Below are 18,531 nucleotides of genomic sequence, written 5' to 3' on the forward strand. Positions count from 1 at the left end.
CGGCTGCAGTGCGGACGAGAGCGCAGCACCACAGATCGGATCGGAAGAGAGATCCGATCTGTGGTGTGACAGGGGGCCCTTTTGGAAAGGGGGGCCCGGGGTACGTATACCCGGGACCCCCCCCCCCCCCCCTTAATCCGGCTCTGGGTACACTTGAACCCAGAAACCACTGCTTATTATACTTTATTAGGTAATATTATTTTTAATTGTTCCATTGTGTTTTTCTCTCTCTCTCTTGTAATAAAAGTGTCTTTTGGAATTTTTTACATACAATTGAGTGCTTTAGATCAATATTTTTTATTGATATGGTTACATGCGCTATCTGTTAGATTTGTTCATGTGCAAATTCTCCAATTATCTGTCTTAAGCTGGGTACACACTGGCCAATATATTGACCATTCAATTGAACGGCCGATATTTCACAGGTGCGTCGGTGGATGTGTTACCCCAATATGTCTGTGAACTTCGTCGTTCATTGACATATCACTTCGGCCCTGCAGCACAGCTGATGGTCCACATATATCTGTAGGTATATAGGTGCATCGTGCTGTGTGTAAAGTTGTTGCAGAGGCTGCCAATGACTACACATCAAACCTGGGACGGGAATTGTGACGTCAGGCACAACACATCAGGCCGCCGATCGGTAAGTGTGTATGCACTTACCAAGTGTCAGATAGGTCAGTCTATCCATCAGCTTAGTGTGTACCCAGCATTAGAAGCTCTAGTAAATCTACCCTAGGGTCACCAGAGAAGTGTGTATGGGATCAGTGGTGAATTTCCCATAAGGCACTTAAGACATCACTTGTTGTGGGATTGCCACTTGGATGCTTGTTTTATTCAAGTCAGTCCAAAATGTACAATAACTACAAAATATTTCCACTGTGCCTTACTGAATGCTGCTTCGAGCAGAGGGTGGCCAGAATAGACGGGATGCGGTTATGTTACCGGCGCTCGGGATCCCATCGGTCAGCATGCCGACGCCGGGATCCCAAATACTAAAAATGCCAACAGTCGGAATGCTGACCCACAGGGTCTATTCCCACTCGTGGGTGTTCCGGCAGCTGGGTTAATATGCAACCCGAATAAACATGCAGACTCTAAGCTGTATAATAAGATTTTACTCACCGGTAAATCTATTTCTCGTAGTCCGTAGTGGATGCTGGGGACTCCGTAAGGACCATGGGGAATAGACAGCTCCGCAGGAGACTGGGCACATCTAAAGAAAGATTTAGGACTATCTGGTGTGCACTGGCTCCTCCCCCTATGACCCTCCTCCAAGCCTCAGTTAGGAACTGTGCCCCGAAGAGCTGACACAATAAGGAAGGTTTTTGAATCCCGGGTAAGACTCATACCAGCCACACCAATCACACCATATAACACGTGATAGGAACCCCGGTTAACAGTATGATAACAATTGGAGCCTCTGAAGAGATGGCTCACAACAAAACCCGATTTTTGTAACAATAACTATGTACAAGTATTGCAGACAATCCGCACTTGGGATGGGCGCCCAGCATCCACTACGGACTACGAGAAATAGATTTACCGGTGAGTAAAATCTTATTTTCTCTGACGTCCTAGTGGATGCTGGGGACTCCGTAAGGACCATGGAGATTATACCAAAGCTCCCAAACGGGCGGGAGAGTGCGGATGACTCTGCAGCACCGAATGAGAGAACTCCAGGTCCTCCTCAGCCAGGGAATCAAATTTGTAGAATTTAGCAAACGTGTTTGCCCCTGACCAAGTAGCTGCTCGGCAAAGTTGTAAAGCCGAGACCCCTCGGGCAGCCGCCCAAGATGAGCCCACCTTCCTTGTGGAATGGGCTTTTATTGATTTAGGCTGCGGTAATCCTACCGCAGAATGCGCCAGCTGAATAGTGCTACAAATCCAGCGCGCAATAGACTGCTTAGAAGCAGGAGCACCCAGCTTGTTGGGTGCATACAGGATAAACAGCGAGTCAGTTTTTCTGACTCCAGCCGTCCTGGAACATAAATTTTCAGGGCCCAGCAACTTGGAATCCTCCAAGTCCCTAGTAGCCGCAGGCACCACAATAGGTTGGTTCAAGTGAAAAGCTGAGACCACCTTCGGGAGAAACTGAGGACGAGTCCTCAATTCTGCCCTATCCATCTGGAAAATCAGATAAGGGCTTTTTCAAGACAAAGCCGCCAAATCTGAAACCCGCCTGGCCGAAGCCAGGGCCAACAGTATGACCACTTTCCACGTGAGATATTTTAATTCCACAGTCTTAAGTGGTTCGAACCAATGTGATTTCAGGAATGCCAAAACCACATTGAGATCCCAAGGTGCCACTGGGGGCACAAAAGGAGGCTGAATATGCAGAACTCCTTTGACAAAAGTCTGAACTTCAGGCAGTGAAGCCAGTTCTTTCTGGAAGAAAATCGACAGAGCCGAAATCTGGACCTTGATGGACCCCAATTTGAGGCCCAACGTCACCCCTGCTTGCAGGAAGTGTAGGAATCGACCCAGTTGAAATTCCTCCTTCGGGGCCTTCATGGCCTCACACCAAGCAACATATTTACGCCAAATGTGGTAATAATGTCTTGCGGTGACATCCTTCCTGGCTTTGATCAGGGTAGGGATGACTTCCTCCGGAATACCCTTTTCCTTTAGGATCCGGTGTTCAACCGCCATGCCGTCAAACGCAGCCGCGGTAAGTCTTGGAACAGACAGGGTCCCTGCTGCAGCAGGTCTTGTCTGAGCGGCAGAGGCCAAGGGTCCTCTGCCAGCATCTCTTGAAGTTCCGGGTACCAAGCTCTTCTTGGCCAATCCGGAACCATGAGTATGGTTTTCACTCCTCGCAGTCTTTTTATTCTCAGCACCCTGGGTATGAGAGGTAGAGGAGGAAACACATAAACCGACTGGTACACCCACGGTGTCACTAGAGCGTCCACAGCGATCACCTGAGGGTCCCTTGACCTGGCGCAATATCTTTTCAACTTTTTGTTGAGGCGGGACGCCATCATGTCCACCCGTGGTCATTCCCAACGGTTTACCCGCATTTGGAAAACTTCTGGAAGAAGTCCCCATTCTCCCGGGTGTAGGTCGCCCATCGGAGAATCCTTTTGGCTTCTGCCATCGCCATCCTGCTTCTTGTGCCGCCCTGTCTGTTTACATGGGCGACCGCCGTGATGTTGTCTGAATGGATCAGTACCGGCTGGTTCTGAAGCAGGGGCCTTGCTTGGCTTAGGGCATTGTAAATGGCCCTTAGCTCCAGAATAATTATGTGAAGCGAAATCTCCTTGGAAATTTCTTCCCTGTGTGACTGCACCCCAGCCCCGAAGGCTGGCCTCCGTGGTCACCAGGACCCAGTCCTGTATTCCGAATCTGCGGCCCTCTAGTAGATGAGCCCTCTGCAGCCACCACAGCAGCAACACCCTGTTTCTTGCCGACAGGGTTATCCGCTGTTGTATCTGTAGATGGGACCCGGACCATTTGTCCCACAGGTCCCACTGGAACGTCCTTGCGTGGAACCTTCCGAATGGAATTATGCTTCGTACGAAGCTACCATTTTTCCAGGACTCGTGTGCTTCCACTGGAAGAAACACTCTTTTCTGGTCTGTGTCCAGAATCATTCCCAGGAACAGAAGACGTGTCGTCGGGACCAGCTGTGACTTTGGAATATTGAGAATCCAGTCGTGCTGTTGTAGCACTTCCCGAGAGAGTGCTACCCCTACTACCGCCTTTATCAGGAGATCGTCCAAGTACGGGATAATAAAAACTTCCTTCCTGCGAAGGAGTATCATCATTTCGGCCGTTACCTTGGTAAAGACCTTCGGTGCCGTGGACAACTCCAACGGCAGCGTCTGGAACTGATAGTGACAGTCCTGTACCACACATCTGAGGTACTCCTGGTGAGGAGGGTAAATGGGGACATGCAGGTACGCATCCTTAATGTCCAGGGAGACCCTGTAATCCCCCTCGTCCAGGCTCGTAATAACCGCCCTGAGCGATTCCATCTCGAACTTGAATCTTCTGATATAAAAGTTCAAGTATTTTAATTTTAAGATGGGTCTCACCGAACCGTTCTGTTTCGGTACCACAACCATTGTGGAATAGTAACCCCTTCCTTGCTGAAGGAGGGGCACCTTGACAATCACTTGTTGTGATTATAGTGTTGAATAGCCACCAACACCGCCTCCCTGGCAGAGGGAGGTGCCGGTAAGGCAGATTTTAGGAAACGGTGGGGGGAAGAACGTCTCGAACTCCAGCCTGTACCCCTGAGATACTACTTGAAGGACCCAGGGATCCATGTGAGAGAGCCCACTGGGCGCTGACATTTCTGAGACGGGCCCCCACCGTACCCGGGTCCGCCTGAGCAGCCCCAGCGTCATGCTGTGGACTTACCGGACGCAGGGAGGACTTCTGCTCTTGGGAACTAGCTGTGCGCTGCAGCTTTTTCCTCTACCTTTGCCTCTCGGCAGAAAGGATGAGCCTCTAGCCCTCTTGCTTTTCTGGGGCCGAAAGGACTGTACTTGATGATACGGTGCTTTCTTTTGTTGTGGGGTAGCCTGTGGCAAAAAAGTCGATTTCCCAGCAGTAGCTGTGGAAACGAGGTCTGAAAGACCATCCCCAAACAGTTTTACCCCCTTATAGGGCAAAACTTCCATGTGCCGATTCGAGTCGGCATCGCCTGACCATTGGCGAGTCCATAACCCCCGTCTGGCGGCAATGGACCTAGCGCTTATTTTTGATGCCAGCCGGCAAATATCCCTCTGTGCATCACGCATGTATAAGACCACGTCTTTTATATGCTCTATTGTCAGCAAAATATTGTCCCTATCCATAGTTATTTTCCGACAGGGAATCTGACCACGCAGCGGGAGCACTGCACATCCATGCCGAAGCAATGGCTGGTCGCAATATAATGCCCGAGTGTGTGACTATATCTCTCAGGGTAACCCCCTGCTTTTTATCAGCAGGTTCCTTCAGGGCGGCCGTATCCGGAGACGGTAGTGCCACCTTTTCTGATAAGCGTGTAAGCGCTGTATCTACCCTATGGGGTGTTTCCCAACGTGACCTATCCTCTGGCGGGAAAGGGTACGCTGCAAATAACCGTTTAGAAATGATCAATTTCTTACCGGGGGAAGACCACGCTTCCTCACACACCTCATTTAATTTCTCAGATGCAGGAAAAACTACTGGTAGTTTTCTGTCACCAAACATAATACCCTTTTATGTGGTACCTGGGGTATTATCATAAATGTGTAATACATTTTTCATTGCCTCAATCATGTAACGGGTGGACCTATTTGGAGGGTACACTAGTCTCATCGTCGTCGACACTGGAGTCGGTATCCGTGTCGACATCTGTTTCTGCCATCTGAGGTAGCGGGCGTTTTTAGAGCCCCCCATGACATTTGAGTCGCTGGAACAGGCACAAGCTGAGTAGCCGGCTGTTCTGTGTCGTCGACCTTTTGTGTAAGGAGTTGACACTTTCACGTAATCCTTCCATAAGTCCAACCACACCGGTGTCGATCCCGCAGGGGGTGACATCACATTTACAGGCATTCGCTCCGCCTCCACATCATTATCCTCCTCATACATGTCGACACAGCCGTACCGACACACAGCATACACACAGGGAATGCTCTGACAGAGGACAGGACCCCACAAAGCCCTTTGGGGAGACAGAGGGAGAGTATGCCAGCACACACCAGGGCGCTATATATCACAGGGATATCACATATAAAGAGTGTTTTCCCTTATAGCTGCCTATATATATTGTATACTGCGCCTAAATTGTGCCCCCCCCCCTCTCTTTTTAACCCTTTCTGTAGTGTATTGACTGCAGGGGAGAGCCTGGGAGCTCCCCTCCAACGGAGCTGTGAGGGAAAAATGGCGCCAGTGTGCTGAAGGAGATAGCTCCGCCCCTTTTTCGCGGACTTTCTCCCGCATTTTTATGGATTCTGGCAGGGGTTAAAAAGCACCTATATAGCCTCTGGGGCTATATATGGTGCCAGCCAAGGTGTCAGTATTGCTGCTCAGGGCGCCCCCCCCCAGCGCCCTGCACCCATCAGTGACCGGAGTGTGAGGTGTGCATGAGGAGCAATGGCGCACAGCTGCAGTGCTGTGCGCTACCTTGGATAAGACCGAAGTCTTCAGCCGCCGATTTTCCGGACCACCTTCTTGCTTCTGGCTCTGTAAGGGGGACGGCGGCGCGGCTCCGGGAACGGACGACGAGGTCGGGTCCTGTGTTCGATCCCTCTGGAGCTAATGTTGTCCAGTAGCCTAAGAAGCCCAAGCTACCACCACTTAGGTAGGTTCGCTTCTTCTCCCCTTAGTCCCTCGATGCAGTGAGCCTGTTGCCAGCAGGTCTCACTGAAAATAAAAAAACCTAACAAACACTTTCTTCCTAGGAGCTCAGGAGAGCCCCTAGTGTGCATCCAGCTCAGCCGGGCACAGAAATCTAACTGAGGCTTGGAGGAGGGTCATAGGGGGAGGAGCCAGTGCACCCCAGATAGTCCTAAATCTTTCTTTAGATGTGCCCAGTCTCCTGCGCAGCCGTCTATTCCCCATGGTCCTTACGGAGTCCCCAGCATCCACTAGGACGTCAGAGAAATAATGTTTACTGTATAATGAAATATAAAATGAATTGTCGTAGCTCATGCCGTTGTTTTTTTATTATTATATTAATCAGCTAATTGCTAAATGAGGGCATAATAAAAATAAAAAAATAATATCATTAAGAGGTGGGGCAGGCTATTACTATGGCACCCTGACCCCCTAACTCTGCTCTTCTATGGCATTGGCTGGATGAGGGTCACCAGAATATATTGGACTGAGCAGAACAATAACATTTTTATGTTTTTACCTCCAACACAGCCTGTAATTTGTAGAGCAGTTACTGTACTTGTGACATTTCCACAGAAAGCATTCCTGGCCGTAGGCTGTACAACATTTCAGGCTCAATTTGCTTTAAAGGTTTCCAAAGTATTATTTCATGTAATAATAAAACAACACCACAGACGGGTCTCGGCCATGAATGTAGCAACGCTCTGTATCGCCACTTGGTTAACATGGCCTAATCATGTCCCGCACACACAACAAAGCATCTCTCATCGCGCATGCGCGGCTGATGCCGCCTGCTGGGGGAGCTAGTGCGCCTGCGCACTGCTCAGTTACCGGAGAACTACGCTGTGCAATCGGCTGCGGCCCTTATTATTCCCTCCCCGTGGTGACAGCAGCAGCAGCTCCCCATCATCCTCATCGCACACTAACATCGCCAGGCCTGTACGCAAAGCTGCCTCTGCTGTAGGTGGACACAAGGAAATACAGATTGCACCAGCATCTAACTACAGATCACCATGGAACTAGTGATCCAGTGCCAATGAGGGGGCCCTGATATCCTCCTCTGCCAGGGGACCTGTCACCCCTTCACCCAGGCTACATCATCCACTCGTACCCCACTAACATGCAGCAGGGAGGCTCGGAGTGCTGGGAACAGCAGCCCATGCAAGTGACCCCCAGGAGCCTGATTCTCAGCAGCAGGGAGGTAGACAGGAGAGCAGCCCTTCTCTTCCAGCTGGTCCTGAGCTCCTGATTTGCTCTCTCTTCACCCTCACCTATATTAAATTATTATTATTATTTTATTATTATTATTTTACCCCACACTATCCCACTGTCGCCGTCTGGACCAAAGGGATTTATTATGGAGTCTGTGGGGAAATTTGAGTTCAGTAGGAAAGATCTGATCGGGCATGGAGCCTTTGCTGTTGTATTCAAAGGCAGACACAAAGAGGTAACGTATGAGTGGATGAGTGAGTGTGAGTGTGGCTTAAATCCTCCTGTCCCTGGGTAGTCAGGGATGTTATGAGTGTACAACGCTCCCTTTGTCTCTGGGGAATGTCACATCCACTGGCTGCGAACTGTAAAACCACAAAGTGGGTGATGACATTATAAACTGGCTGCACACACAGATCCTATACCTGACAGTAACACCATATATATATGTATATACTATGTAACAACATAATAGTATAATGATCGCAGTATCTGCAGTTCTTATTCCTCACATTTCGGGTATATGGAGTAGCAGCAGACGATGATACCAGACACTACTGTGGATATTATGACAGCACATGACACACCGTGTTGCAATCCAATAGGTACATTTGTATTATAAAACTGCCTGATCTTCTAAGATTAGACCTATTCTTGGAAACCCTGCATGGGAGAGAAATTAAATCCTTTTGCCTTTGGCACAGGACCTGGACAAGCACCATTATAAGGGGATGGATTAATGAATGCAGGGCTGGGCAAGTCTGGACAAGTGCCCTCTGATGGTGCCCGAATAAATATATGTTTAGAAATAAATTCATGGTAAAATGCAACAATGTAATCTACTGTGTTTCATGTTACATTCTCAGAAGCAGGATGTGGAGGTTGCTGTGAAATGCATCAATAAGAAAAATCTGGCAAAGTCTCAAACTCTTTTAGGGAAGGAAATCAAAATACTAAAGGTACGCTTAGCAGTATATTGGGTTCTGTAGTGTGTGTGTGTGTGTGTGTGTGTGTGTGTGTATATATATATATATATATATATATATATTCTATATTATATGTACATTTTCATGGGCTTTCTGCTTTCCATTAGGAACTGAAACATGAAAACATCGTCGCCTTGTATGATTTCCAGGTAAGCAATGACAAAGCAATATTTGTGTTTCAGTGATGCCTGGTGATGGTTTGCAGTGGTCTCTAATTTGGGGGATGATTGGATATGTTTGCGATTTGTTATACGGCGTTAGTGTGCTTTTGCTTTGTATGACTTTATACAGTGCCTGGCAGGATTGTATTGTTTTCTCCTGGCTGTGCATTGGTGACTAAACTTAGAAGAGGATTAACTGTGTTTTAAGTGAGACGACTATTCCCTCATTAAACTAGCTCCCCTCCCATTCACAATCACCAGTCCCTGCACTCTGCCTCCTTTAGCTTCCCTATCACGTGGCCGTCTCCTTGTTTGTTGACATTCCACCTTGCTGTATTCTTATTGGCTCCCCGCTGCTGGTGCGTCACGGAATTCTGAGAAAACCTCGCCTAACTGTCAGCCGGCGCAGAGGCCTTCGGGAGTTGTAGTTGTCTTTGCTGCCGTTGTCTGTGTCACTGGTGGAACGCGGTACTACATTACCCAGGAGTTCTGCGCGATGTAAACACATAGTTGCTTTTGGCAGAGTTCCTTGCTCTTATTATTTGAAGAGGATATATCTTGTGTTCAATCTCTGTAGTAGAAAAGCAGGAGAACTGCCAAGTCATTCGTATATAGAATCTATAGTAGTTAATTATGCATTACGGTTAGAAAGAAAGGTGGGTTTATAAGTACAGTACATTCTTAGTATTTTCTTATAGTTCCTAAGTTGAGAGTTTTTATTGATGCACATAATTTGATATTTGAGCCATAAATCGCATAGTATAAACTGATGAAACTGTATGAAGAGTTTATGCTGTGAAAGTAAAATGTAGCGGTAATCATGTGGACGTTAAAATCTAGGATTCATGTGTAAGGAATTGATGGTTTTACAAATATTTGACTGCTATGTAAGGTTCAGATGTTCTGAAAAATACAATTCTACTATTTTGAAACTATAAAACAAGCAGTTTATCTCTAAAACGTGCCTGTCCAGGCTTACTAATGTATACATCCAATTAGATGTCTACCACAATTTCCATTTTGCATCATTATTCTTTCATTTCTTTTAAATACGATCCTGAGCTGTCATTTACTAGTTTACGGGGTCAAATAATCTCTTAGAATGGTAGTTTGGCTATTGAAGTTTCTATTCATATTCTGTTATGCTTCAGATAATAAACACTAATGTTTTAGTAGTGTCACTACTATATATATATATATATATATATATATATATATATATATATATATATATATATTTATATTTATTGGGTATGCGTGACCAGCAGGCACCATACCGTCGCCAGGATCCCAGCATCCAGATGGCCGTTGGGAGGGGGCGAGCGCATCAAGACCCTTGCAGGTTTGCTGCACTTGCCACAGGTTCTATTCCCACTCTATAGGTGTTGTGGACACCCATGAGTGGGAATAGTCCCTGCAAGTCGGCATGCCGACTGTCAGGATTCTAAGGGGGCGGGATATAGGGGGAAGTATTGAGATGGCCGGTCAACTAACTACATCCCATCTATCTATCTATCTATCTATCTATCTATCTATCTATCTATCTATCTATCTATCTGTCTATCTATCTAAAATCGGAATTATGTATGTATGTATATATGTTCCAGCATAACTCTGGAATCCCAGGAGCAGTTTACACCAAACTTGGTACACGTATGCCTTACAATCTGGAAAGGAATACTGTGGGGGTTAGACACCCCTAGCACCCCTAGGGGTGGGGGCAGGAAGGGGATGACATGTAAAAATCCATAGTTTTCGCCATAACTCTGGAATTCCTGGAGCAATTTACACAGAGGCACACATGGGTAGGGGCAGAGGCACCCACAGGTAAGGATACCGGCACGCACAAGTAGTGGCAGAGGCAAACATGGGTAGGGGCAGAGGCACCCACGGGGAGGGGCAGAAGCACCTACGGCTAAGGGCAGATGCACACATAGGTAGGGGCAGAGGCACACTTTAGTGTCAAAGCTAAGCAAGGAGACATAGGGCTCTTTGACATAGTCAGCCTGCAAACCTAACATATTTAACATAGAGCTGGCGGAGCTTGGCCTGTTGTCCCAGCATGTACAGCACTGAATAAAGCAGCAGCAGAGGCAGGACGGGGCAGAGAAGGAGGCGGATTATTCTCCTCAGCATTATGACAGCATCAATCCGGGGAAGCCCAGAGGTGCGGCCTGACAAAAATTGGCATTATTCTTTAAATTCTGTAGCGAAGCACGGGTATTCAGCTAGTGTGTGTGTGTGTGTGTGTGTGTGTGTATGTATATATATAATATATATATATATATAGAAAAAATCCAAGAATAACCACACAGGTGATTGTACCCAGAAATACCAGCACACAGCTTAGATGCAAAAGAAGAAGTTTTACTTGTCCAGAAAAATCATTTAAAAAGGCAACAAGCATATAGCACACATGATGGTAGCAGCATGAATAGATCAATGAGTACTTATCATTCCGACAGCTGTTTCGACTATCTTCATCATGGGAATAGATAAAGTGACATGGTGCTGTACACTGCCATCCGCAGTGTCTGGTTCCAAAGTGACATGTGCCTGAAAAGCTTAGCCCATGAGTGCATTAAATAGTGTGTGAAATACTTACCTGTAAGCTGTCTCACCTGTTCCCCGTCACACGTGGACATCAGCTGCGTTACATCCAAGCAGCACGGCATGCCGTGAACCGGAAGTGACGTGCAGGGGAGGGTATTAACCGCTGCACATCGTCAGTGACCAAACGATGGAGCCGGGACCTGTCCATCCTGCACGGAGACATAAGTCTCCGTAACTGTGTCCTGGTGTGAAGAATCACCCTCGGGCCGCGCGTCACTTCTAACGCGTTACCCGTGGCAACCAACAGGTCGTGCTTAAAACAGTCCGGGTAAACGAACACACCCGGAACTGAAGAAGCATCAGACCTGTTTCCGGGGACAAGGGGAGAGGCGCACAGGCAAAGAAAAATAAATACAGTGTAAGATAACATTGAACTAATAAAAATGAATAAAAATGAAAATAAATTAGATGCACACTTACATCCTGATGATGAATCTACTGATAATAAAGCATGTCTATGGCCAGTCATAAATGATTTAACAATGAATTGAACTGAATTTAAATCTGTCACTGACTACATTCTTAGTTATTATACATAAATCATGCCTTATAAAAAAGCCCCAATTTATAGGCCTTTCAGTAAGTAGGTATATAAATCAACTGAAGTGTGCATATAAGCATAAACAGTTAATCTAATTAATAAACAAATAAACAAAAAGTACATAGATAAGACAATGGATCCGGATGCAGAGTCATCAGGCTCACATGTGTTCACGTACATAAAAAATGTGAAGTGAAAAAAATGTAAATATAAAAAAAGAAAAGAAAAAAATATATTTATTTATAAAAAAGGTACCAACGAGAATTCCTCATTAAGTCCCAATGGTGAAAGGGAAAATAATCGTCGGATCCAGCGGCATTCCTGTTGTAATAGCAGCTTATGCCGGTCACCACCCCTCTTCAATGGTGGTATGTGGTCAATGGGCATGAATAAAAGATCTTTAATGTGGTGACCTTGATGAACGAAGTGTTTAGCAACTGGCGGAGTGGAATTTTCAATTTTGATGAACGCTTTCTTAATTGATGACCGGTGCAAGGCCATCCGTTCTTTGAGCATTCTAATAGTCTTTCCGACATATAGTTTCTTGCAGGGGCATTGGATCACGTAAACGACATATTTGGTCTCACATGTCATTCGATGTTTCAGTCGAAAAGTGTCTCCCCTAGTTGGATGGACGAACGTGCTACCTGTGTGCATATGCTTGCAATTAACACAGGAGCCACATTTGTGTGCTCCTGGTTTCAATTTTAGCCAACCATTGCCTTGTTGCGACATTGGTGCTATATCTGAATAGGTGATCTGATCCTTGAGATTTGGACTACGTTTGTAGCTAAATAATGGTAAGCTGTCACAGAATTTTCCCATAGTCGAATCTGCCTGTAAAATATGCCAATGCTTGGAGATCGCACGTCTCATGGCACCAGAGGCGACAGAATATGTGCTGGAAAAGACCAATCGTCCAATCTCTGGATCTTTATTCTTGGATCTTAATACGTCTGAACGTTCCATCTGGAGACATCTCGTGATCGCTCCTTGTATCTCAGTCGGATCATAGCCCCTCTCGATGAATTTCTTGCCCATCTCGGTCAAAGCAGCTGGTAATAATAATTCATCCGAAGTTATGCGTTTCACTCGTAAAAGTTGGGAGAAGGGTAGTCCCTTCTTTAATGGCTGCGGATGGAAGCTCGTAGCCAACAAGAGAGAGTTTTTATCTGTAGGCTTCCTATAAACCTGGGTGGTGATGGACCCGTTGTTTAATTTGATCGTAACATCCAAAAAATTAATAGACAAAAAGTCGTGAACACATGTGAGCCTAATAGACCCTGGAATTTGATTTAATTTGGTAATAAATTGTTGAAGCTCAGCCTCACCCCCAGTCCACAGCATGAACAGGTCATCAATATATCGCACATAAAACAAAATGTAGGATGAAAATTTCGGATCTGCCATGATATATTGTTGTTCATACTGAAACATAAACAAATTAGCATACGATGGGGCCACATTGGACCCCATCGCTGTGCCCTGTAATTGTAAGTAAAATGAATTTTCAAACAAAAAATAATTTTTGTGTAAGATAAAATCTAACAAAAGTAACAAAAATTCACTTGGTGGACCCTCATACTGTGGACTGGAGGTAATGGCCTTCCTAGTTGCCTCAATGCCCTCAAGATGATTGATACAAGTGTATAAACTGGTGACATCGAGTGTCACCAGTATACAGTCATTGGGAAGAGGACCAACTGCCTTTAATTTCGATAAGAAGTCTGAAGTATCCTTAATGAAGTATGGCGTTGATTGCACAACCGGCTGCAGAAAAAAGTCCACATATTGGGATAATGTCTGGCACAAAGAGCCCCTGGAGGAAATGATAGGTCTCCCAGGGGGTTTGTCCAGACATTTGTGGACTTTGGGCAAAACATAAATCAAAGGAATGCGGGGAAAGTCCTGGGTAAGGAATTTAGCTGTTTGATCATCAATCCAATAATTAGAAACACCTAAACCAATTATGGAATCTGCCTCACGTTTAAAATTATTGGTTGGATCAAATCGGAGTTGTTTATAACATTGTTTGTCGGCTAATTGCCGATTGATTTCATCAATGTAATCAGTACGATTTAATAATACCACGCCCCCACCCTTATCGGCGGGGCGTATGATAACATTTGGGTTATCCCTTAGAGATTTGACTGCCAGTCTTTCTAATTTAGTCATATTGTGATTTTTAATTTTAATATTATTGATGCAAGGTAAAGTTTCCTTTTTAACTAAATTAATAAAAACCTCAATGGCAGGATTCATGGATGGTGGGTCAAAGTTACTGGGTGTTTTAAATTGACTCCTTTTGACAGAAACAGTATCCCTTTTTGAGAAATAATCTTTAAGTTTTAATTGTCGAAAAAATTTAAATAATTCGACCTCACAATCAAACTTGTTTTGTTTATATGTTTGAACAAAAGTGAGTCCTTTAGATAATACTGCCATTTCTGCCTCTGTTGGAGTATAATCTGATAGATTGAAGACAGTTATTTCCGTCCCCCCTTGTAATTCCTGCCTCCTGTATTTTTTGTGCTTGAGCCCCCCTCTCCTGCACGGTCTCTTGAATCCGTGGTCTCTTTTGTTTTGCTCCTGGTAAATGTTTTGTCCCCTAAAAAACGACCCCTATAGTGGCCTGAATGATCCGAATCGCTTTGAGAGGTATGCGATTCTATGTCCGTAAATTGGACCTCAGCTTTATTACGGAAGTTTTGGCCTTTTCTCCAGGGACGTCTATTGGTTTGTGTGAATAACCACGGATAGACTCTCAAATCCCTGTAGTCGTCTTTAACCTTACGGTATTTAGTTTTTTTAAAAACCAATAGTTCATTTTTAAACGCTTGAATTGAATCGTCTAGTTTGGTTAACCAATCATTTGTGGAATCTGTTTTTAAGGTTTCTAGGCCCGCACGCTCATAGCCCAAAATCTCCTTTTTGATGTTATCAATGTCAGTGTTGACCTGTTGTACCACCAATACCATCAAGTCAAAACTACATTGATTAAGTATTTGACACCATTGGCGACAAAACTCTTTGTTGTTCCGACCAAGTGTAGGCTGGTTTTTAATTCTGAAACCACGGGGAATTAGATTTTCTTTGTGATATTGAGATATCGTTAACCCGTGTAGTTCCAGTTCTACAAGCCTTTTACGTAATCGTAACAGATCAGAGTATATTTCAGTGGGAGTGTCTACATCAAAGGCTAATTGTTCAGTGGAAGAAAACAAAATCTTGGAAACTTCTTTATCCAAGAATCGCTTTGTCCCAGTGATGTCCTTGGCATCCAGATCCATTGTCCAAAAACGTATACAACACACAAAAAAATACACAAACACAGTTACTTGAAAAAAATAAGTTCCAAAGAACTGAAAAAAAGGAAAAAAATGAAAAATTGTATCTTATACTTGTGGTGCAGCTCCCAGTCCATAATAACAGTCCGTTACCATGATGAATAGACAAATCCACAAAAGCAGCCGCTTCTCACTTATCATTTAGAAAACGCTGGTGCACGGTTGGTGTAATCATATAGAAAAAATCCAAGAATAACCACACAGGTGATTGTACCCAGAAATACCAGCACACAGCTTAGATGCAAAAGAAGAAGTTTTACTTGTCCAGAAAAATCATTTAAAAAGGCAACAAGCATATAGCACACATGATGGTAGCAGCATGAATAGATCAATGAGTACTTATCATTCCGACAGCTGTTTCGACTATCTTCATCATGGGAATAGATAAAGTGACATGGTGCTGTACACTGCCATCCGCAGTGTCTGGTTCCAAAGTGACGTGTGCCTGAAAAGCTTAGCCCATGAGTGCATTAAATAGTGTGTGAAATACTTACCTGTAAGCTGTCTCACCTGTTCCCCGTCACACGTGGACATCAGCTGCGTTACATCCAAGCAGCACGGCATGCCGTGAACCGGAAGTGACGTGCAGGGGAGGGTATTAACCGCTGCACATCGTCAGTGACCAAACGATGGAGCCGGGACCTGTCCATCCTGCACGGAGACATAAGTCTCCGTAACTGTGTCCTGGTGTGAAGAATCACCCTCGGGCCGCGCGTCACTTCTAACGCGTTACCCGTGGCAACCAACAGGTCGTGCTTAAAACAGTCCGGGTAAACGAACACACCCGGAACTTACACTTACATCCTGATGATGAATCTACTGATAATAAAGCATGTCTATGCTTATATGCACACTTCAGTTGATTTATATACCTACTTACTGAAAGGCCTATAAATTGGGGCTTTTTTATAAGGCATGATTTATGTTTAATAACTAAGAATGTAGTCAGTGACAGATTTAAATTCAGTTCAATTCATTGTTAAATCATTTATGACTGGCCATAGACATGCTTTATTATCAGTAGATTCATCATCAGGATGTAAGTGTGCATCTAATTTATTTTCATTTTTATTCATTTTTATTAGTTCAATGTCATCTCACACTGTATTTATTTTTCTTTGCCTGTGCGCCTCTCCCCTTGTCCCCGGAAACAGGTCTGATGCTTCTTCAGTTCCGGGTGTGTTCGTTTACCCGGACTGTTTTAAGCACGACCTGTTGGTTGCCACGGGTAACGCGTTAGAAGTGACGCGCGGCCCGAGGGTGATTCTTCACACCAGGACACAGTTACGGAGACTTATGTCTCCGTGCAGGATGGACAGGTCCCGGCTCCATCGTTTGGTCACTGACGATGTGCAGCGGTTAATACCCTCCCCTGCACGTCACTTCCGGTTCACGGCATGCCGTGCTGCTTGGATGTAACGCAGCTGATGTCCACGTGTGACGGGGAACAGGTGAGACAGCTTACAGGTAAGTATTTCACACACTATTTAATGCACTCATGGGCTAAGCTTTTCAGGCACACGTCACTTTGGAACCAGACACTGCGGATGGCAGTGTACAGCACCATGTCACTTTATCTATTCCCATGATGAAGATAGTCGAAACAGCTGTCGGAATGATAAGTACTCATTGATCTATTCATGCTGCTACCATCATGTGTGCTATATGCTTGTTGCCTTTTTAAATGATTTTTCTGGACAAGTAAAACTTCTTCTTTTGCATCTAAGCTGTGTGCTGGTATTTCTGGGTACAATCACCTGTGTGGTTATTCTTGGATTTTTTCTATATGATTACACCAACCGTGCACCAGCGTTTTCTAAATGATAAGTGAGAAGCGGCTGCTTTTGTGGATTTGTCTATTCATCATGGTAACGGACTGTTATTATGGACTGGGAGCTGCACCACAAGTATAAGATACAATTTTTCATTTTTTTCCTTTTTTTCAGTTCTTTGGAACTTATTTTTTTCAAGTAACTGTGTTTGTGTATTTTTTTGTGTGTTGTATACGTTTTTGGACAATGGATCTGGATGCCAAGGACATCACTGGGACAAAGCGATTCTTGGATAAAGAAGTTTCCAAGATTTTGTTTTCTTCCACTGAACAATTAGCCTTTGATGTAGACACTCCCACTGAAATATACTCTGATCTGTTACGATTACGTAAAAGGCTTGTAGAACTGGAACTACACGGGTTAACGATATCTCAATATCACAAAGAAAATCTAATTCCCCGTGGTTTCAGAATTAAAAACCAGCCTACACTTGGTCGGAACAACAAAGAGTTTGTCGCCAATGGTGTCAAATACTTAATCAATGTAGTTTTGACTTGATGGTATTGGTGGTACAACAGGTCAACACTGACATTGATAACATCAAAAAGGAGATTTTGGGCTATGAGCGTGCGGGCCTAGAAACCTTAAAAACAGATTCCACAAATGATTGGTTAACCAAACTAGACGATTCAATTCAAGCGTTTAAAAATGAACTATTGGTTTTTAAAAAAACTAAATACCGTAAGGTTAAAGACGACTACAGGGATTTGAGAGTCTATCCGTGGTTATTCACACAAACCAATAGACGTCCCTGGAGAAAAGGCCAAAACTTCCGTAATAAAGCTGAGGTCCAATTTACGGACATAGAATCGCATACCTCTCAAAGCGATTCGGATCATTCAGGCCACTATAGGGGTCGTTTTTTAGGGGACAAAACATTTACCAGGAGCAAAACAAAAGAGACCACGGATTCAAGAGACCGTGCAGGAGAGGGGGGCTCAAGCACAAAAAATACAGGAGGCAGGAATTACAAGGGGGGACGGAAATAACTGTCTTCAATCTATCAGATTATACTCCAACAGAGGCAGAAATGGCAGTATTATCTAAAGGACTCACTTTTGTTCAAACATATAAACAAAACAAGTTTGATTGTGAGGTCGAATTATTTAAATTTTTTCGACAATTAAAACTTAAAGATTATTTCTCAAAAAGGGATACTGTTTCTGTCAAAAGGAGTCAATTTAAAACACCCAGTAACTTTGACCCACCATCCATGAATCCTGCCATTGAGGTTTTTATTAATTTAGTTAAAAAGGAAACTTTACCTTGCATCAATAATATTAAAATTAAAAATCACAATATGACTAAATTAGAAAGACTGGCAGTCAAATCTCTAAGGGATAACCCAAATGTTATCATACGCCCCGCCGATAAGGGTGGGGGCGTGGTATTATTAAATCGTACTGATTACATTGATGAAATCAATCGGCAATTAGCCGACAAACAATGTTATAAACAACTCCGATTTGATCCAACCAATAATTTTAAACGTGAGGCAGATTCCATAATTGGTTTAGGTGTTTCTAATTA

The 18,531-nt window shown here is 44.5% G+C and overlaps 1 protein-coding gene across 2 annotated transcripts in view; it reads left to right on the forward strand.

Moving 5' to 3' along the window:
- Window positions 1–7,118: 7,118 nt before the first annotated feature.
- ULK1 (unc-51 like autophagy activating kinase 1) overlaps window positions 7,119–18,531 on the forward strand; it is a 180,583-nt gene continuing 169,170 nt past the window's right edge. For both annotated transcript variants that reach the window (XM_063964660.1, XM_063964661.1), the window contains exons 1-3: window positions 7,119–7,759; window positions 8,388–8,480; window positions 8,615–8,656. In XM_063964660.1, coding sequence (XP_063820730.1) covers window positions 7,670–7,759; window positions 8,388–8,480; window positions 8,615–8,656 — 225 coding nt within the window. In that variant the 5' untranslated portion in view covers window positions 7,119–7,669. The remainder of the gene's footprint in view (window positions 7,760–8,387; window positions 8,481–8,614; window positions 8,657–18,531) is intronic.

This window comes from Pseudophryne corroboree, chromosome 1, assembly GCF_028390025.1.
Source record: "Pseudophryne corroboree isolate aPseCor3 chromosome 1, aPseCor3.hap2, whole genome shotgun sequence".
In the NCBI taxonomy this organism is placed as follows: Eukaryota; Metazoa; Chordata; class Amphibia; order Anura; family Myobatrachidae; genus Pseudophryne; species Pseudophryne corroboree.